Source organism: Balaenoptera acutorostrata, chromosome 11, assembly GCF_949987535.1.
Source record: "Balaenoptera acutorostrata chromosome 11, mBalAcu1.1, whole genome shotgun sequence".
Lineage (NCBI taxonomy): Eukaryota > Metazoa > Chordata > Mammalia > Artiodactyla > Balaenopteridae > Balaenoptera > Balaenoptera acutorostrata.
Genome location: NC_080074.1, coordinates 106,344,785 through 106,365,487, shown reverse-complemented (window position 1 = coordinate 106,365,487; position 20,703 = coordinate 106,344,785). Strand labels below are relative to the sequence as shown.

The following is a 20,703-nucleotide window of genomic DNA, read 5'->3' as shown; positions in this document are numbered from 1 at the left end:
TGCCCGCTCTGTCCCGAAGCGTCTGCCCCCTTCCTGGTGGCCTCGGGGAGCACTAAGTGAGCCTGGAATACACCCCCCTCCCCCACCTGCTCCCCACCTGCCTCGCCCGCTCCTCCCACCCCACGTGCCCCCACGGCCCCCCCCCGCCCGCTCCCCACCTGCCTCGCCCGCTCCTCCCACCCCACGTGCCCCCACGGCCCCCCCCGCCCACTCCCCACCTGCCTCGCCCACTCCTCCCGCCCCACGTGCCCCCACGGCCCCCCCAACGGCTCCCCTGCTCCCCGGCCAGTGTGACCGCCCTTCCTCAGCCGGGCTAGGAGCTCACGCGGACTTGAGACCTGACTGAGGGTCTTTCTGGCCAGAAGACTTGACACCCCCCAGGGCCCCTCCACTCTGCCCGTGGGGCCCCTGCCCGGCCCGCGTGGCTCGGCCTACTCACCGCCTCCACCAGGCTGCTGGCGCTGCCGTGGAAGGGCCGGCCCCGGGGTCCCGCCGGGCTGGGCACAGTGAGGGACACGGGCCGGGCCCTCCGGATGCTGCCGCCGGCCCCGCAGGGCGTGGGCTCCCCGGCCCAGGGGCCGCAGTGGACGGATGGGAAGCTGCTGGTGAGCTTGTCGCTGGACTCGGCCCCCTCCAGCCGCAGTGTGGGCACAGGCCGCGGGGGCCAGGCCGGGCCTGGCGTGGCAGGGGGGGTGGCATGCGGCGGGGGGAGGGCGCCAGGGGGATGGCTTCTCTGCAGGAGGGGGCTCAGGCCCGCCACCGCCAGCGCCTGTGGACACGACACGAGAGTGCGGGTCAGGGGGCCTCAGCTGTGTCCCACTGCCTGGCGCTCGCACCCTCTCGGTCAGGCATCCGGACCTGGAGCCGGTCTCAACCGCCCTAAATAGACTCTGTGACCATCAGTCTGCGGGGATCTTTCTCCTCTAAGCTCAGAAAGCCAAGGGCCAGGGGGATCCAGGCCACCTGCTCTCTAGCCCTGGCCCCGCCCCCCGTGAGCCACGGATCCTCTCCACCTGCTCTGACATGATGGGTCCAAGGAAGCAACACTGCCTGGTGGGGAGGCTCAGCCCGAGGGGCAGAGAGGGGGGAAACGTGGGCGCAAGGGTCAGAGGGCAGCTCAGAAGCATAAGGGGAGGCTGTAAATCGAGGGAGGTTTTCCTTCCAGCACGATAAGCAGAGACAGGTGAAATCAGCTTCTAGAAATCTCTCAGAGAAGCACACGTGGCATCCCGCAGCCTGCTGGCCTCCCTGCCCACTGCTCTCTAGGGCCCCCAGTCTGGGGTCCTGGGTCCCTGGGGATCTGAGGGAAGTGTAAGGCTCTGCTCGACATTCCAGAAAGCCCTGTGGAGACCACGCGTATTCGTGCGACGGCACACAGGCTGAGCAAAATCGTATATTTCCTTGAGCAGAAATACCATCGCCCTGGCAGAGCCGCGCTGGCTGTCTTATGCCGACTGTAAGCTTTGATTGGCACTGAGTGCCTTTGGGGATAAAAAAGTCATTTAAAGCAAAGGCCCGTGGTAAGGGAGTATGTAATCATGGAGGTAAGAAGGTGGGGAGAGTCTAGTTCAGACCCTAATTGTTTAGCTGTTGGAAATCTCCATCAGTTCCAGGGTCCTAAGAGCAGCTTGATGCTGGGGTCTTGGATTTCGCCATCTTTTGGCATCACCCAGGCCAAGAGCCGGTTCAACTACTGAATCTGCCTGGACCCGCTTTCCTGACATCACCCCTGTCCCTGACCATGCTGCTGGAATACTCTCTGGTCATTTCCATATTCCAGTGGGTGGATTTTTGTGCAGCTAAACGTCCAGGTGTCTTATGGCTCTAGGTATGACCGCACCTGCCTGTCATGTAGCCATTTCTGGGGAGGGAACATCTGGCCACTGGGAGGAGAATGCTCAGGCCAACCCGGAGCAGCTGGTCCTTCCGGCCTCCAGAGGGGCTCCTGCTCCCCAGGGCCTCCCGGGTCTCCCGCCCGGGAGAGCACGGTCCTCGTGTGGGAAGAGCCCCCTCCCCGGGGGCTGTTAGGGTCAGGGGTGGGGACACAGCTGTGGTCTGGACAGGAAGGCTGACGGGCATCTGGGGGATTTGCTGCACGATCATCACGGGGTTGTCTAGCCTGCTAGGTGGTGGCCTGTGGCCTGTCCCAAAGTGGGGGGCTACCTGATGGTGAACGAGATGCAGGGGTAGGACTGTCTTCTGAGAGATGTCTCCCCCGGGATTCTTCTGTCGCTTCAGACACTCAAGGTGGAAGGAGGCCCTTCGACCTGCAGAGCAAGTGATGGGTCAGCACAGAAGATGACACGGGGGACTTCCCTGGTGGTGCAGTGGATAAGACTCTGCGGTCCCAATGCAAGGGGCCCGGGTTCAATCCCTGGTCAGGGAACTAGATCCCACATGCATGCCACAACTAAGAGTTTGCATGCCACAACTAAGGAGCCTGCATGCTGCAACTAAGGAGCCGGCGAGCCACAACTAAGACCCGGCGCAACCAAATAAATAAATAAATATTAAAAAAAAAAGAGAGAGAGAAGAAGATGACACGGCCCCGCCGGCTCACACCAAGGGAGGGACAAGGATGTCCCCTCCCCCCCGCCCCTCCCTGAGATGCCGCATTAGCACACGTCCAGCCCGGGTCCAGCCCAGCTGTGGGCCACTTGAGCCCCACGAGGTGATGTTCCTCAGTCACCCCTGGGTGCCTGGCCACCGTCACGGGGGAGTGGCCACCTTTAGAGAGAGGGTCTGAGGTTACCTAGGGAGGCGGAGCGCAGGAAGCCCCTCTTCGGAGAGAGACGGACGTCTCTCCTGCCCTCCTCGGGGGGCGCCAGCTGCCGATTCTCGTCGTCCTGGTAGGAGAGCCTGCAGCAGAGGACACTGGGCACTGTCACCTCCGGGCAGCCTGCTTTTTCCCTTAGTGAGGGGACCCCACTCTGTGCTCTCTAAAGGCCGCGCTCTCTGCTGTCACAGGTGTTCCCGGCTCCTTCCGCCTGTGCCCCGTGTGTCCCCCCGCACTTGTGATTCGAGGCAGGGGGACCCCCGCTGCTGAGAAAGCTGGAAACAAATTCTGGGCCTGCAGCTTCTCTCCGCAATGGCGTGCTCACAGGCGGGTGCCGTCTACCACGGCCACTCCCAGCGCGAGACCACGCTCGTGCCCCCTCGCTCTCCGGGCCTGCCCACCCTTGGTCAGCAAGAGCGCGAACATGCGGTCATCGGTGAGGGGCAGCTGCGGGCCCTTGGGGGTGTCTAGTGAGTCAACAGCTGCTGGGCCTTCTAGCAGGGACTTCAGTGAGAAAGGGCTCCTCCTGGCCCAGGGCACATGACAGACGTGCCCACGGGCTGGACTCGGGTCCATGATTACCTTCCCTGAATCCGCTGCACCCGAGAGCCTCTGTTCTACCTTGGCCTGGGCTATTTCACTGAAAAAAGCCATTGTAGCCCCTAAGCTGATTGTGCAACCCCTAGTGGAGCCGTCTGCACCCCAGACGCCCGCGTGTGTTCTAAGCCCTTCGTGTCACAGACGAGGCCACCGCCTGTGCCTGGCGTGACTCCATGTACTTTGAGGACAGAGCCTGTGCTCCTGGCGTGCTGTCTGCAAGCATTTGCAGACATGCAGGGAAGGTTCTGGACAAAACCCGCCATGCTTGCCTCTCACGTGCAGCTTGGTCACCTCCCTACTACATTTTCTTCTTATCCAGACCGTAACTACTCTTGAAGACCCAGCTTCTGGGTGACCTCGTGCCTGGTGCCTCTCTCCGACCTTGACCTTCTCTGAACGTCTGTACTCTCGCTGTCTGCACCACGCTGTGAGCAGCTACTTGGGAAATCTTTATTTCCCCCCTCTGAGATCCTCTTAGCTCCTTAACGAGCCTGTGACCTCCCTTGGTTGCCGAGGCCGGTTCGTCCACCATCTAGCAGAGGGCCTGCAAGCACCAAGCACGCACCAAGAGCCCAGACGGTGGGAACAGATGCTTTTCTTGACTTCTCGGGTATGTGGCCATGTGTTAACCTGCATCCTCTGAACAGCGAAAGCTGAAAGGGCTGGTCCTTCCTTGTGATAAAGTGTTCCTCTCAGGAAATCTTCTAACACAGGTTCAACTTTGTGAACGCAACTCACAGTCACAAATACATTTTATGGGACTTGGCAACAAATGCTTCACAAAATAATACCACCTTTGTGACTTTGAATACGCTATTTCCTATTGTCCTTTTCTATCCTATTCTATGCTATTCTGTGCTACGATTTCTTTAAAAAGTGTTGATTGTAACTGACTAAGCAAATGTCACAGCTTCCTAATGGGTCTGGATCTGCAGTTTAAAAACCCTTCTCTTAAAAAATTCCGGCTGTGATGGAAATCTCAGCTATGGTTGACAACATCGCCCTCTGCTGGCAGCTTTATTATAGGCAGCTTCACGAATATTTAATTGTCAGTATGTACACGTGTCAAGAAAGCCTAGGAAACAACGTTTAGCAGTTTTCCTGAAAGCATCGTGTCATGAGGAAGCGCCAAGCCAACCAGGGGACCGTGTGTATGAGGGTGGGGGGCTTCCTCTGCTTTGAAGCTGCCAGAGGAGGATTCCAGGGACCCGCCCGTCACCCCCTACCCTCCCCTTCTCGGGCAGCCTTGGAGGGCAGAGCTCACATCTCCGTGGAGATCAGGCTGGGCTCGCTGCCGTACTCGGCGTCCTCATCCGTCCTCAGGTCACAAGTCTCATCCCGAGGGGCCTCCTCCTGACACACCATGGCTATCAGGCTGTCCCGGGAGGGGCACCTAAAGTGTCCGGGGTAGAGACAAAAGTCAGCAACCGCCAGCCCCTCCCCTCCCCTTGGCAGGTGAGGCATCACACACACACACACACACACACACACACACACACACACACACACGACCACTGATGGAGCGAGAAGTGTTACCATAAGGGTTCCATGCGGGGAAGGGCCTCCGGGTTAGGATGCAAGGGGATCTGAGTTCTGACCTGGTTCAGTTACCCTCTGAGGTAAGTCATGTAGCCCACCCATGACTAGTGTCCCCACCAGTAACACCGTCTGCCTGCCCGGCTAAGGGCTGGCTGCACTATTCGGGGGAGACTAGCGAGGGGGTGGTCCCCTCTACTGCAGACAGCCAGGCCTGTGCGCATTTGTTGGGCAGCGCTGAGGACTTCCCGGTGTCACACGTGACATGCTTTTGATTTGGTGTTGACTCCTTAGAGCAAAGCACAGAGGAGAGGCCTCACAAAGGGGTTCGTTCTTCTGAGCAGTGGGGAGTGAGCCTGGGTCCCCCTCGAACCTGAGCCCCCCTGAGCTGGAGACCCTCTGCACCCGAATGCGCCTCAGACTGAGCTGCTTCCCCTCCAGGCCCTGGTCTTCTGCTCGCTTGGTCGTGTGCGCTTCAGCTCTGGTCTCCGCCCTCCTTTTCCTGTCCGTGTCCTGCTCGGTGCCTCGCTCCACCTTTCGTCCTACAGGTCCTGAGTGCTGGGGCCCACTTTATGCTCAGACCCCCAGGGCCTCTGGGAAATATTCCAGCGTATCCTCTCAGATCTGGGTGCTGGGTCAGTGTCCAGCTTTGACCCTGGGCCTGCGAGCCACTCAGGGAGGGTCCGGGCGGAGCTCTGGGGGAGGCCCTGACCGACGGTGCCCTCCCCCCAGTTGAACGACACAGCAGATGCTGAATGCTCTTGCTGGCCTGGGAGGGGCGGGATGTGGAGGAGCCTGGTGAGGCACAACGCATGAGCTGGAGACGCAGAACGGCGCAGGCCAGCAGCTCCACCCCTGCGGGCCGCCGTGTGCAGGACGTGAGGCCAGAGCTGGGCCACCGCACTCAGCCGTGAGCTGCGACGGGCGGGACACGGCCCATGCTGGAACCTCGGCTAACACGGGCGTGATGAAGGGACGTGAACACCGGGAGGCCGGGAGCTGGCCTCTGGGATGAACGCAGCTCAGGACGCTTGTCCAGGGATTTAGAAAAGATCACTTCTGGATCTGAGCTGGAGGGGAGGAAAGGAGGTCTGCCCCAGAAACGGGGCTGCTGGGGGCTGCTGTCCCGCTCAGAGGGGCAGCTCAGCTAAGGGTGAAGTGTTCAGATCCTCCCGGGCCTGGGAGCCCGGAGCTGCTGATATAAATGAGGCACTTCCCGAGGCCCAGAGCGTGGAAGTAGGCGCCGACCGCCCCAGCACATCATAGCAGTGTGTCCTGGGGCACCAGGGAGCAGCGGGTGGGAGGAAAGAAAGGGACAGGAGCCGGGAGACGCCGTCAGGACTGCCAGGAATGATCCCGCGTGGGGGCAGAGCAGGCAAGCGCCCAGCAAAGGGCCTCCTGCCTCCAGAATGCCCCCTCCCGGGGACGAGAAGGGCACAAAGAAGAGGGGGAGGGCCTGCCCCATCCCCTGGGGGCCCAAGGCCAGGTTTGGGCAGAGACTTGAGAAAGGCCCAGGGGACGGAGACGGTGGTGTCCCCAAGACGTCTCTGCTCCGGGGGAGAGAGCAGAGAAGGCCCCGTCCCGAGGCACGCGCCTCGGGACACCTGCCGGCCAGCGGGGCCACGGGGCCTCCCGAGCACGGCTGCAGGACCCGGGAGGTTGCGTTGGCCGCCCTCTGGCCAGCAGCCTCCACCCCAGCTGGAGGGCTGAGGGGTCAAATGCTCCTCCCCAAGCCCCTGCCGTGCACCCCCTTGCTCACCTCTTGGAGCTGAGCCTCCACGAGGCCCCCTGCACCTGGACAGCAGGGGACAAGGGGGGCCCACGGCCCTCCATGGTGCTGACGCTGACGGCACCGGGCTGGCCGGCGGGGCGGGGGCAGCGGCCCAGGGCGGTGTTGTTGGCGTTGTTGATGTTGGCGTTGGAACCCATGGACGAGTAGCTGCTGGGGGTGAAGGTGGAGTCCACCAGTTTCTCGTGGGAGGGCGACTCCGCGTCGCTCTGGCTGGTGCCCGCCTTGCTGATGTGCAGAGGGCGCTGGGTGGTGAGGGTCTGGGGGAAGGCGCTCCGGCTGTCGCTGGGGTAGTAGCCCACGTGGTTGCCGAACAGGCCGCCGGCCCTCTGCAGGCGAGACGGAGGGGTGGGTGGGGGGTGGCCCGCCCACGGCCGCCTCTCCTTCTCCACCCGGAGCTCAGCCCCGCCGGGCAACACGTGGCCGAGTCTGGGGTGGAGGCCCTTCACTGCAGCCGTGGGGCATGTGAGGGCCGAGGGGTGGGAAAAGGGGCCCGGAGGTTCTAGTGGGATCTAAAAAAAGGAATCCAACTGGCTCACTGAGCTAGGAACTACGTTGGCCAAACGGTTCTGAGAATAAGAAGGGCTTAGTCACTACACCAATTACACTCTGGCTTCCTTTCCCCTGGAGAGTCTTAGATTTCAAATCAGGAACCAGTGTTTTCCCCCAACTTCCCCCCTTGTCCCGGGCAAGTGGGCAAGTAGCTACCTGCAAGGCTGGGGGTCTTTTGGGGTCACACTGACATGCTAGTGTGTCCCCGAGGCCATTCAGTGACGGACATTTCACAGTGACAAGGAGGAGGGTGGTGAGGACGGGACAGCCTCAGGGTGACGGGCTCCTCTCACCCCCACGTTTCCACCGCCTGGGAGCCTGCCGGGGCCGGGAGGCGGGGTGAGAGGCCCTAGCGCAGTTCTGGGTGGTAGCGTCTCACTTGCTACAGGATTTTTAGCCAAATGCCTTGGGGGTTCATGAAGAGAGCGGGGTGCAAGGGCCCCAGAATTCCAGCGGGCACTAGTTTTCACCGTTAAAACTGATGGCAGGGGCTTCCCTGGTGGCGCAGTGGTTAGGAATCCGCCCGCCAGTGCAGGGGACACGGGTTCAAGCCCTGGTCCGGGAAGATCCCACATGCCATGGAGCAACTAAGCCCGTGCACCACGACTACTGAGCCTGCGCTCTAGAGCCCGTGAGCCACAACTACTGAGCCCACGTGCCACAACTACTGAAGCCCGCGCGCCTAGAGCCCGTGCTCTGCAACAAGAGAAGCCACTGCAGTGAGAAGCCCATGCACGGCAACAAAGAGTAGCCCCCGCTCGCCGCAACTAGAGAAAGCCCGCGCGCAGCAATGAAGACCCAAGGCAGCCAAAAATAAATAAATAAATAAATTTATAAAATAGATTACAAAATAAATTAAATTAATTTTAAAAAAATTAAAAAAAAAAAATATATAAAACTGATGGCAGCCTCGGTATCCAGGAGGGGAGAGAGGAGGCCGGAGGGGGCTTTGGGGCATGGAGACCTCATGGTCTAAGTCAAGATCACCACTGGCTTCCAGACCTCTGCTGCCTGATACCGCACATCTTCTGTTTTTTTCAAGAGAGGCTAGAAGTCTAGATTTTTATTTGAACGTGCCAGATTTTCCAATGTTGGCAAACAAAATAGGTCTGTGGATTCGATGTGGCCCAAAGGCCAGCACTTTGCAATGTGTAATGTAGAACCGTCTCCTAAAAAGCATTTCCTCAGGAAAACGGCTCCCTCCCGCCTTCTCCAAGGGCCAGTGATGCTCTGTGAGCTGCCGGTCCTGGAGCCCCGGCTTGAGAAGGACCAGGCTTGGATGAGGTGGAGGGATGGGAGAGGGCTGGGGGGAGGGGCTGGGGGCGGGGAGCTGGGGCTCTGCTGAAGACTCAGGGCTTCCTCCCTGGACTCAGGACGCCAGCCCACCCTTCCGCTCCAAACCCAGCTCTACAGAGGCTGAAGACCGCGGCCGGGGCACCCCCCTACCCTGAAGATGTCATCTTCCGAGGCGGCGGACACAGCCTCCTTCATGGCCTTGTCCAGCTCCTCTTCGGCGGTCAGGTCCCCGGAGATGGCCCGGCGGATCTCGGGCCCGAGGTCATGCAGGGTGCGCAGACCAGCCTGGAGCCCAGGGGGACGATGCGTGAGGGCCCTGGTGCCCCAACTGCCACCCACCCGCCCCTGTGCTTCTCCCCGCAGCAGGCCAGCCTCCGGAGGTCCACGGGGGATGAAGGCACATTGGGAGGGGCTGTTTCGGGGGCGTCAGCAGACCCCCTGGCCAACTCCCTGAGCTCTGAGGGCTGCGAGGCCACAGGAGGGGAGGGTCACCCCTGCAGCATCCACCTTGGGGAAGGCTCAGGGCCCTCAGGAAGGGACCCGCCTTCAGCCAGCCCGTGAGAGCCCCGGACCTGGAAGAGGCGAGAGGAGGGTGCCAGGTCCCCCGGGGGGGCAAGGACCCCTCACCTGCAGCGACAGGGCGTTCCTCTGGGAGGGCTTGCCCACCAGGCCCTGCTCTTTGCGCTTCTTGAATTTCCGGAAATACTCTTGGATCAGGAAAGTAGCGTAAAACTTGCCCACCGTGACCTCGTCATCTGAGAGCAAAGGGAAGACAGGGTGAACAGGGCGTAAACAGCGGGGCTTGGCCAGGCGTCAGGGACCTTTTTTCAGCATCCACGCCTTCTTAAGTTTTCTCAATTAAACTTTTTGGAAGAGGCTCTCCATGCACGTGGTTCAAAAAGACAAAAATATACAAAAAGGTGTGTGTACAGTGAAGAGTCTCTCCCCCCACCTCTTATCAGATAACCATTCTCGTTTGTTTCTTATTTCCCCAGAGATTCTTTATGCAAATGTTTCCTGCAAATAAGCAAACATATTCCTACCCCCTCTTTTTTCACAGAAAAAGTAGCCTATTGTCCAAATGATTTCCCACCTTGCATTTTTTCCTTAACTGACCTTGTCGATAAACTTTTTTTTTGATTCCGAAGCTCCAGGTTCCCACTGATGATCGCCCAGGCCCCTAAGGGCTAGCGTTCTGCTTAAGGGTTGGCGGGAGGGGTTGGTGGGAGGGGTGCAGGCCTCCCATCTTGGTTGGGGCTTTCTAACCCCGTGGCTGGGCTGGTCCCCAAGTGACACGAGACAGAATCAGCCTCCGTCTTGGGAACGAAGTGGGCGGTGAGAAGCGAGTGGGGCCCCGAGGGGAGCAGTTCATGCCCCACGTGGAGCCCCCCGCCCCATCTTCCGGTTCTTGGGGGAGGACGGGGCGGAAGGCCTGGGGAAGGCTGCTGGGTTGGATCTGCGGGCTGCGATGGCGCCCCTGCTCCTAGCTGTCTCGTGAGAATAGCCAAAACCACAGCTGCTTGCCTTCCGTCCAGCCGGCAGGGGCCCCAGCCCCACGGGGAGGGGATGCCCGAGCCCTGTCTGCCATGAATCGGGGAAGACTGGCCCTGGTGGGAAGGGTGGCCCCCTTGGACCTGGGTCCTGAATCCGCAGGGCTCTCACCACCAGCCCGGGGTCAGCTACTCAGCAGCTGAGAACCAGCTCCTAGAGCAGGCGTCACAGAACCGGGATGAGGATTAAGGGACATGGTGCGCGTGACGCCAGGCCGGGTGGTGCCCGTCCCCAGGCCGGCCTTCCTTCCGGGGGTGGGTCTCGTCAGGGGTAGCACCCCCTTTTAAGGAGTGTTTTGGGGATGTATGGGACTTCCTCAGTGTCACCGCGATTGTCACCATGCTTTGGGGATGCTGCTGGCGTTAATGGCGTGGCTCTGGATGTGTCCCGAAAAGCACAGCGAATACTACCTCTGCACCCTGCCAAGGTCATGCCAGACGTCTGTGGGGGGACCTGCCGCTTATAACCACCTGAGCTAAGACCCTAACTTGGCTCCACGTGGGACCTGCACGGCTGTGATATTCCACAGTTTCCCAGGAATATAACTGCTGTTCAAGTGGATGCAAGACCACTTTGTTTTGTTTCAACCTGAGCAAGAAGGGTTCACATTTCAGAAAATTGTGTCCCTGATGGCACTGCTCCGTGAATGTGATCCCCACTGGGCTGGGCCCCGTGATCAGTCTGCACTTACCCCACGTGTGTGCCCCAGAGGTGTCTGTGCTTATTTAAAGATATTCCATAAGCCCTTACTTCAAAAAGACAAACGCAAAATGTCAACAATGTCAACACTGTTTGTTTCCTTTACATGCAAACTTATTCATAACAGTGGGTGCAGACGAGCGTTTGGTCAGTTAACTAGAAATTCGGGCCCCTGAGTTGCCCCTGAGTATTTATTTATTGAAAAACATTTGATTTTAACATATTTCATATTGAAGTGTGGTACTCACACTTTGGCAACTGTATACGGAGGACAGTTGACAGAGTCGACAAACACTGCCCCGGGAGGAACAGGAAGGGGCGTCCCGGGGTGCTCCTTCTTCAGGACCCCATCATTCCTAGAGCACCCAGCCCGGCAGGTTATGGGGAAAGCTCTACTTTGCAGAGTTTCCTTGAAGTTCTGCCAAACCTCCAGGCATCGGGGGGCCTAGCTCGGCCTCCTCTGTGACCTCAGGCTTGGCCCAGGCTCCAGCCCGAAAGGGCAGGCCTCCCGCAGCCTGGACTCAGGACTCGCACGCGCCCGGGGTGGGGTGACTCACCTCCCGCAGGCGGCACCACCTGGTCCAGCAGCTTCATGCTGGTCCGCTTCCAGATCTTCTTGATGATGGCCCGCAGCTCCTCGTTGGCCTGTTCCAGGTTCCCTGTGGGGAGGGAAACGCAAGGCCGACTGACCAGCTGCCCCTGAGGGCCTCCCGAGGGCTGGTCCTTCTGTGGGAGTGGTGGCCGCGGCCCGTGGGCTCTGCCCGCAATGGCTCTGACCCGTCAGCCCCATTATCTTCTCCCCCGGGGTTCCCGTTGTCCACCTCCGTCCCCTCTTGGCCGCTCTCCCCTTCTTCCCCACCTGCCGCTCGGCCGCCAGGGAAACCCTGCACCCCGCTTGCTGCTTCTCCTTAAGGGGGCCCCTGAGGCCCATGAGACTGCTGGGGCTGGATCGAGCTGGACGGCCACAGGGGCTCCCCCTGGGCCGCCAGGGAAACGTGGGCGACTGGAAGGAAGTGTGGTCCCCCCTGCAGACCCACGTGGAGCGTCCAAGCTCGGGGCCTCTGTGTCAAAGCCCTTTGCGGAGTCTCCTGCTGGGAGGAGGTGGCAAAACCTTGGCGTGGAAGCAGAAACCAGAAGACAGGGGGTCCTGAGGTTGGGGGCTTCTCTGGGTCTCCTTTCTCCACTGGCAAAATAGGCTTAATTAGGTGCCTCTCTGTGCGCCTCTGGGATACTGGCCTTAGAGCCCTGGGAGAGAAAAGCTGAGACCCGCAGCCGTAGGAGAGGACTGGGGGGCTGGGTCTAACACGCCCCCAGCTTTCTCCCACCACCACCAAGCACACGCCCTGCATGGGCCCTGGGACCGTGAACTCGGGGCCTTACCCTGCGGTCGGGTTATGTTATACGGCACATGTGCCCTTACGATGGGGAGGCTGTCCAGTGGGGCCTGAGCAATCCCAGGAGTGGATTAGCTCTTCACAAGGAGAGGGTTCTCAGGGGCAAACTCCCAGTTATCAAATAAATATGTCCTGAGGATGTAAAGTACAGCATGGGGACTACAGTTAACAATACTGTACTGTATGTTTGCAAGTTGCTAAGAGAGTAGATCTTAAAAGTTCTCATCACAAGAAAAAAATTGTAATGTGAGGTGATGGATGTTAACCAGACTTGTGGTGATTGTTTTGCAATAAATACAAATATGGGATCACTATGTTGTTCACCTGAAACAAATGTAATGTTACATGTCAGTTACAACTCAATAAAAAATCACACAAAGCAACAAACAAACAAAAGTAATTCGCGACGGGGGCCAAAGACAAGAGAGGCCTCCGTGGCTGGGAGCAGGGCAGGTGCAGGGCTTCGTGTGGAGCTCGGGGGCCGAGGGGGCACAGCCGAGAGCCGGTCCTGCATCTGCAGCGAGTGAGTCTGCCGCCAGCCTGAGCAAGTCGGAGGTGGACTCTTCCCTGAGCCCCGGGAAGAGGACATGTCCGGGTCAACAGGCTGGTTTTGGCCTGGAGGCCCCACGGCTGGACTCCAGACCTTCAGAGCGGGAGCTGCTGGGGTGGGTGGTGACACGGCAGCGGGCGAGCACAGCAGGCTTAGAGGCCGGCGCCGGGGAGGTGGCCGGCGGGTCGCGACATGTGCAGCGGGAGCCCTGATTGACACGACGCTCAGATACACTCGTCTTCCGTGGCGGGCTCAACGGTGCCCCCACGTTCACACCCACCTGCAACCTTAGGCGGCCTGTAGGTAGAAATCTTCGCAGGTGTATTAGCTGAGATGAGGGCGTGCTCATTGGGGGAGGGGACAACGCTCATCCAATGTGACTGGTGTCCTCATAGGAGGAGGGGATGCCCAGAGACGCTCAGAGAAGACAGCGGGGGGCGGGGGGAGATGGAGTCAGGGACTGGAGAGACCCAGCTACGTTCCTGGGGGGCCCAGCACTGCCCTCACCGCCAGCCGCCAGGACAGGCCGGGACAGACCCCCTCCGCGCCTCCGGAGGAACCCACCCCGCGGACCGCTGGCACCTCGGCTTCAGACTTCTGGCCTCCTGACTGTGAGAGAATGAACTTCTGTTGTTTGAAGCCCCCAGTTTGTGATAATTTGTTACGACAGACCTGGGCAATGACACATCTACCAAAAGGGTCTGTCACTTTTCTCCAAGCCTTAATTCATTATCACCGTGATCTACGTAATCTTGAACTTCATAACCCTTGCTTCATGTCATCTAAGTGTTTCAGGACATCTTCCTTCTGTATCCTGGGTTGACAGGCTTGGGACATTGCTGGTTCTCTGGAGCAGGTGCTAATTTCTCTCCAAATATCTCAGCTCACAGTCTGAAGGGTAAGGACCTCCCAAATTTAGATGCTTTCTCCAGTTTCTTTGTAGTTGCTTCTAAGAACTCACCTTTGTCTCCCGGACTTAGGAGTTTAACACGTTTGTTGCAGGCGGGGAGGGTGCTTGTCTCTGATGAAGGTTTGCCCCGAGTTGACATTGTGGGCCCTTTGGGAACTAATCCTTTTTGTCTTTTCTTTTTTTCTTTGGCCGTGCTGCGTGGCATGCGGGATATTAGTTCCCCGACCAGGGATCGAACCTGTGCCCCCTGCGTGGAAGTGCGGAGTCTTAACCACTGGACCATCAGGGAAGTTGCCCTTTTTTCGTTTTTAAATTGTATTTTATGGTGGTAAGAACACCGAACATGAGATCTACCCATCTAGCAGAATTTAACGTGAACAATGCAGAATTCTGAGCTACAGGGGTCGTGCTGCTCAGCAGACAAATGTCTGTGTGTTTGAAGTTTCCTTTAATTCTTGGCTTGACTGGTCCCCGCGCGGCTGGCTTCTCCCCTGCTCTCGGGAGAGTGTTTCCTCAGGATGGGCTGGGCGTGTCCGGCTCTAAGGTTGAAGGTTCTTTGTCTGGGACTTGGTTTGCTCTGACGAGCATCTTGACGGTGCTGAGTCCTGGCTCCAAGGTCAGTGTTTCTCGTTCCTCCACGGGATGAAAATTCATATCCTCACTTTACATCAAAACTTAAGGACCACAACACGTTCCTTCCAGGAGTCTTTCTATCTTCCCTCCTTGAAAAAGAAAACCTTCCCTCCTGGATGGAATTGTAACCATAGTCATTGTGGAAAATTTGGAAAGTAACAAAAGTAAAGGAAGAAGGTAAAGGAAGTGAAGGGAAGTCACGGCTGATTCCACCGCTCACGACAATCAAGGCTAACATGTTAGCAAACTTCCTTCCAGGTTTCCCCCTAGTCACACACACGCGTACACAAAATGTGTGTTCCATCCTTTTGTCGGCAGAAATAGGTCTGTTTACACCTGTTTCAGGTTGAGTTATGGCCTTGGCTACTGAGAGCATATTCTTCAGCCTTAGTTTCTTTTTAGTTCAGCAGCAGAACTTGAACTTTTACAATTTTTTTTAAGATTACCTCATTATTTTGACATGCATCTTGCTGGCCCTGTTCTTTTCCTTCATCTAGGAGGTTTCTGTTATTTTCTGAAAGGATTTAGCTGAGAGAAGGCACCTCCTGGCTTGTCCACTGAACTGAATTCCACACGTCCCCGCCTTTCTCGTTTTACAAATGAAGAAACTGAGGCAAAGAGAGACTCGCTGACCGTCACACGGTATCAGGGTCCAGTCCCCTGTTGCCCCGCCCAGCGCTCCAGCCTCCTGAGGCTCTGAGATCCAAACGTCAGAAGGGAAAGGCGACACTGCCAGTCCCACCTGGGTTTTCTCTAATTACTGTGCCGGTGGGTTTCAGACTCTGCTCACGTGCATCCCCCGCGGCTGGTGCAGGATGCACATTCTGAGTTCGGGGCTGGGGCTGGGACTCAGCGTCTCAAACAAGCTCCAAATCCGCGAATCGCAGGAGGAGGCTGGGAGCTTTTGGGAAGCAGCTGCATCTCGTCAGGTGCACCTGTAGCCTTTGCAGAGCGGTTCAATCAGCCGTAAGGACAGCGGGTCATCGAAGCCAAGCTGCTGGCCACAGGTCCCTGTCGTACAACCTGGAAGACGTCCCCTCCCGCCAGGCAACACGGGGGAGCACGCCCCCCCCCCCACGTGAGGGAGCCCCGTATGAGGAGCACGGGGCCCTGAGGGAGCACAGAGGCTCTGACCCCCACCTGCCGGCTGGCTGAGCACCTGCATGCAGGCGGGCGAGGGCCGACCTCAGCCCCAGTCACCACGTCCGCTCTGACCCCTTCCCGACCGACACAGGAGTTTAGCTTGCAAGGAGAGTTGAACACTTGAGACCCACTCGCAGCCAGTGAAACCCCACTGTGATGGGGCTCAGCCCCGCTTCAGGTAACACTCACCTCCTGCTCTCTGAACTACACCCAAGGACTTCGAGGTGTCACCCAGGACGAGCTCTAAGAACTACGGGCAAGGAGGCCATTCAAGGAGCAAAGGGCACACGAGCAGACCGGGTACCGCTAATATCCCCAGAGGTGACAGTTACCGCGGGCTGAGGCTCTGACACGCCGCAGGAGCCGAGCTGGGCTCCGGCTGGTCCACTAGGTCTCCCGGTGGCTCTCCCGGGGCCCCCGGACGACCTTACCTTCCGTTTTGATCCTCAGGGCCGTCCGGACCAGGGCAAACAGGGTGGCGTTGAACATGACCGTCCCATCGCTGTTCAGGGGCATGTTCATGGAGACCAGGCGCTGGGGAAGGGGCGGAGCTGGTCATCACAGCAGCCGGTTCCCAAAGGACCCTCCCGCAGAACCCCCGAGGCAGGAGGATGCTGAAGTGGGGTGGGGGGGCCTTGAAATGCGTGTGCGTGTGTCACCCCGTGTTTCCTTCAGAGTCTGAGAATGCACAGTGGGAAGGACCCCTAACGCCTATTCTGGCTCTGGCTCCTTTCTTTAGGCTCATAAAATACTGTCCTCATCCCCGTAGAGGCTTGACGTCCTGACCAAGGTCACAAGAGGCATCTTCCCTCCCATATCGTGTCTCCCACGAGCCCAGCTCATCTCTTACTTTGCAAGCCACGCGGTGAGGGCACAGCTTCCCAAAGCCCAGGGGCGGCTGAATCCTCCGGAGCAGGGTCACCACGTCCAGGTGTTTGATGCGACCCCTAGAAGAGGCAGGAGTGGGGGGAAGGTCAGTGCGGTGGTCTCGGCCAGTAGCCCAGGACTCAGGCACCCAGGGCGGGGGATCCCCCTGCAGAAGGAACTCTCCACGGCTGGACCCGAGTGATGAAACTGGTGCTAAGTTGCAGAATTGCACAGCAAAACTCCCAAACCAGTATATACACGTTTAGGTTTTTACGGAGCAATTTTGCATCAGTGCTATGTTCAAGGTGGAAGGGATTTTAGTAGGCAACGAAATTCTCAGTATTACTCCTGCTTCAATGAACTAACTGTCTGACCAAAAAGCATTTCCAGAGTGTCAACCAAACGTGGTGGCTGGATTGATGGACCTATGGCAGAAAGGCAGGCAGGATCTGCCTGGCCCCGGACATCCTGACTCGAGTACCTACCCGAGTTATTCCAACACTAGGCCCTCCTGTCCTGTTCAGCTGAAAACAGCAGGCGTGCTCTGGACTCAGCCAGAGGCCTCCTGTTGCTGGCCCTGACCCTTGACCCCTGTGTCCTGCGCAGTTCAGTGTTTGCTGTGGACCCACCCAGTGCTAACCCGTCTTGCCCCCCTTCCACAGGTGTGGTCACACAATCCTCTTGCGGCTTTGGGGACTGGGTTTCCCTCTGGGGACTTACTTGGCTTCAGGATCATACTCCGCCCAGATTCTCTTAAATTCGTCCAGATGGTGGGGACCCAGGATGGACCAGTCCCTTGTCAGGTAGTCAAAGTTGTCCATGATGACGGCTACGAAGAGGTTGATGATCTGCGGAGAACAGAGAGCGCGGGGAGATGCCCTCGGAGGCCCTTCCAGGACACATGGTTAGCAGGCCACGCACGGCAGAAGCCAGTGTTTCTGAAGACCACCCACGTGGCACCACTGAAAACACCGGCCCCTGGAACGTGGCTCTCTTGGATGAGGACCTGACCCAGCTCCCCTTGGGCTTGTGCAGGTGAACCCCACCTGTGGGCTGGCAGCTTCCCTCACACCCAGCTGCCAGGCGGGGCTGCCAGGGATGGGGGTGACTGTCCACCACCCTTCCCTTGCTCCTCATCAAAGTGCCAGAAATGTTTAAGTGGCCCCCTGTCCTCAGGGACGACGCCACCACGACAAGAGCTGAGAACGGACGAGAAGGATGCTGGCTGAGCTCGCTCTGGTCCAGCTTCACCCCCTCCCTCCAGTGTGGCTGGACCATCCCAGGGACGAAGCCCTCCAGGCCGGCCTCCCCGACGGGGCACCCCCGAGCGTGAGCTGCAGAGACGCAGGGCGCGGCTGGCCCTGGACTGCATGTTTGTCACCCAAGGCCGCGGGTCCCGCCCGGCTCACCAGAAAGGCGCAGAGCATGTAGAAGCTGATGAAGTAGAAGACAGCGAAGCTGCTGCCACAGGGCGTCTCCCCCTCGGCGCTGCTGCCCGGTTCCGACTCGGGGGCGCACTTCTTGCCTGGCATGCAGGCCAGCATGATGTCCTGCCACGCCTCCCCGGTGGCGCACCTGGTGAGAGACCACGCCCCAGAGCGGCTCACAAGGCCCCTCCCTCTCCTCCCCGGGGGGAACCGCTAAACTGAGTCTGGGGTTTGTCAGCCCCCCAGCGCTGATACATCCACCACATAGGAAAACGTACGGCATTGTTTTGAATGTCTGAAAATTTTCTGTGAGAGATAACAAACTGTACCTTTTCTGCAAAGTCCCTCCTTTTGCAATCCATGTTAAGTTTTGAGATTTAGCCATTTGGATACATTTTAGCTCTGGTTCATTCATCCTTTGTAGCAGATCCTCTGAGTATACCATTAAAAAACCCCACCGCCCTGTTAAGGCTTTTCCTTTCTTTGCTGTCTTGCTGTCACGAAGGGGCCTGCAGTCACCACACAGGGCAGTCAGACGCCTGCTTCGGGGGGGAGTTGCCAGTGGACGGCAGGTGTGTCCTCACCGTACCGGACGCTCCTTGTTCTCCAAGGGTCTGCCCAATTGGCGCTCCTGGCATCACTGCCCTACAGACTTGGCAGCTCTTTCCTCAGCTTTATTGAGGCAGAATAGACAAATAAAACTGCAAGCTAGAGCGTAGATCATGATGATTTGATTGATGTGCACATTGTGAAAGGAGTATTCCCACCTAATTAACACATCCATCCCCTCACAGATTTAAAAAATTTTTTCTTTTCTTTTTTTTGGCGAGAACATTTAAGTTCTACTGTCTTAGCAAGTTTCAGTGATACGATCAGTGTCATTAACTATGGTCACCACGTTATAGGTTAGACCACGGACCTCATCCACCTTATGGCTGACAGTTTGTGCCCTTTTACCAGCCCCTCCCCATCCCATGCCCGCCCCCCACAACCACTTTTCTATTCTGAATTTAGACTTGTCAACTCTTGGTATTAGTGAATTTTAAAAAATGTTGCTCGGACTTTCCTGGTGGCGCAGTGGTTAAGAATCCGCCTGCCAATGCAGGGGACATGGGTTAGAGCCCTGGTCCGGGAAGATCCCACATGCCGCGGACCAACTGTGCCCGTGCGCCACAACTACTGAGCTTGCGCTCTAGAGCCCACGAGCCACAACTACTGAAGCCCATGCACCTAGAGCCCGTGCTCTGCGACAAGAGAAGCCACCACAATGAGAAGCCTGTGCACCACAACGAAGAGTAGCCCCCGCTCGCCACAACTAGAGAAAGCCCGCGCACAGCAACAAAGACCCAAAGCAGCCAAAAATAAATAAATAAATTTAAAAAAAGGTTGCTCATATGATGGGTGTAAAATGATAACACACTGTTGTTTTAATTTGGTTTTAAAATGATGAATAGGGTGAGAAATTTTATTTCATCTGCTGAATCTCAGGTTCATGTTTTTGCCCGTCTGTCTCATGGGCTATTTGTCTTCTTGTTCATTTGTAGGGTCTTTATACTTTCTTTATATTAATCCTCTGTCAGTTGTACACATTGCAAGCAGTGTCTTCCAGTCTGTGGCTCGTTTCCAGCTTTATTGATGGTGTATTGTGATGAATCCAAGTTTTACATTTTAATGTGGTCAAATCATAATTTTTCTTCTGTTTTGTGCTTTTCGCAACTTGTCTAAAAAAATCCTTCCCTATTCTAGGTCATAAAAATATTCTCCAGTATGTTCTAAAAGGCCCAAGTTTTGTTTTTCATAATAATTTCATAATAACCCATTAATATGGATTTATATGGGGGCTCCATAGGAGGTAGAAATATGCTTTATCTTCTTCTGTCTAGAAAACCAATTTTCTTAATACAATTTATTCAATAGTCCACCTTTACCTACATATGTGAAATAGCTCTTCTGACATAAATCACATTTCCATACGTGTATGAGTCTTGTGCCAGCCTCTTTGTTCTGTTCTATAGGTTTACTCATCTGTCTTGACTTCAATGTACCACGCTGTCTTAATCACTCCAGGTTTACAGCAAGTCTTGATCTCACACAGAGAGTCAGTGCTTCCAGCCTGCTGTCCTGCAAAGCTGTCTTGGCTTTTCCCTTTCCTTTTCCTTTTCGATTCCACAGACACATTAGAATCAGCTTGTTAAGTTCTATGAATAATCCCACTGAGACTCTTACTGGAACTGCATCAACATATAGATTAACTAGAGGAATCTGACATCTTTTTGCTATTAAGTCTCCTAACCATGCACCCGATCCATCTCTCCATTTATTTAGGCTTTTTAAAATGTCTTTTAATAAAAGTTTATAATTTCCCTATATATATCTTTCATTAGATTTTTTTCTAGGTAGTTTACTTAAAATAAACAAATAAAATGTTGCTACTATAAATGATACCTTTACAAAGTTATATTTTCTGTTTGCAACAGATGCAGAGAGAATACTATTGACTTTATATATAGAAGATCTGCTGAACTCTCTTATTATTCTGTGGTTTCTCTTGTATAGTCACATAGTAATCGAGTTTCTAAAAGATGTTTTATTTACATATTTTCTTTTTAAAATTGTGGCAAAATACACACAACATAAAATTGACCGTCTTAACCATTTTTAGTGTACAGTTCGGTGGCATTAAACACACCCACAGTGCTGTCCTACCATCACCACCATCCATCTCCAGAACTCTTTTCATCTCGTAAAACTGAAAATCTATGCCTCTTAAACAGTAACTCTCCTCCCCTCCCCCCTACACCTGGCACCCACCATTATACTTTGTGTCTATGATTTTGACTAAGTACCTCACGTGAGTGGAATCATACAGAAAACTTGTCCTTTTATGACTTTTTTCACTGAGCATAATGGCCTCAAGTTTCATCCATGTTGAAACAGGTGTCAGAATTTCCTTCCTTTTTAAGGCTGAATAATGTTCCAC

General features: G+C 56.4%; 1 protein-coding gene across 21 annotated transcripts in view; it reads right to left on the bottom strand.

The window, feature by feature from the left end:
* CACNA1C (calcium voltage-gated channel subunit alpha1 C) overlaps positions 1 to 20,703 on the bottom strand; it is a 551,559-nt gene that overhangs the window by 7,259 nt on the left and 523,597 nt on the right. For all 21 annotated transcript variants that reach the window (XM_057556043.1, XM_057556040.1, XM_057556042.1 and 18 more), the window contains 12 exons: positions 17,706 to 17,871; positions 17,017 to 17,144; positions 16,280 to 16,376; positions 15,861 to 15,963; positions 11,357 to 11,458; positions 9,177 to 9,304; positions 8,700 to 8,834; positions 6,672 to 7,030; positions 4,641 to 4,769; positions 2,753 to 2,859; positions 2,164 to 2,267; positions 440 to 769 (listed from right to left, as the gene is read on the bottom strand). In XM_057556043.1, coding sequence (XP_057412026.1) covers positions 440 to 769; positions 2,164 to 2,267; positions 2,753 to 2,859; positions 4,641 to 4,769; positions 6,672 to 7,030; positions 8,700 to 8,834; positions 9,177 to 9,304; positions 11,357 to 11,458; positions 15,861 to 15,963; positions 16,280 to 16,376; positions 17,017 to 17,144; positions 17,706 to 17,871 — 1,888 coding nt within the window. The remainder of the gene's footprint in view (positions 1 to 439; positions 770 to 2,163; positions 2,268 to 2,752; positions 2,860 to 4,640; positions 4,770 to 6,671; positions 7,031 to 8,699; positions 8,835 to 9,176; positions 9,305 to 11,356; positions 11,459 to 15,860; positions 15,964 to 16,279; positions 16,377 to 17,016; positions 17,145 to 17,705; positions 17,872 to 20,703) is intronic.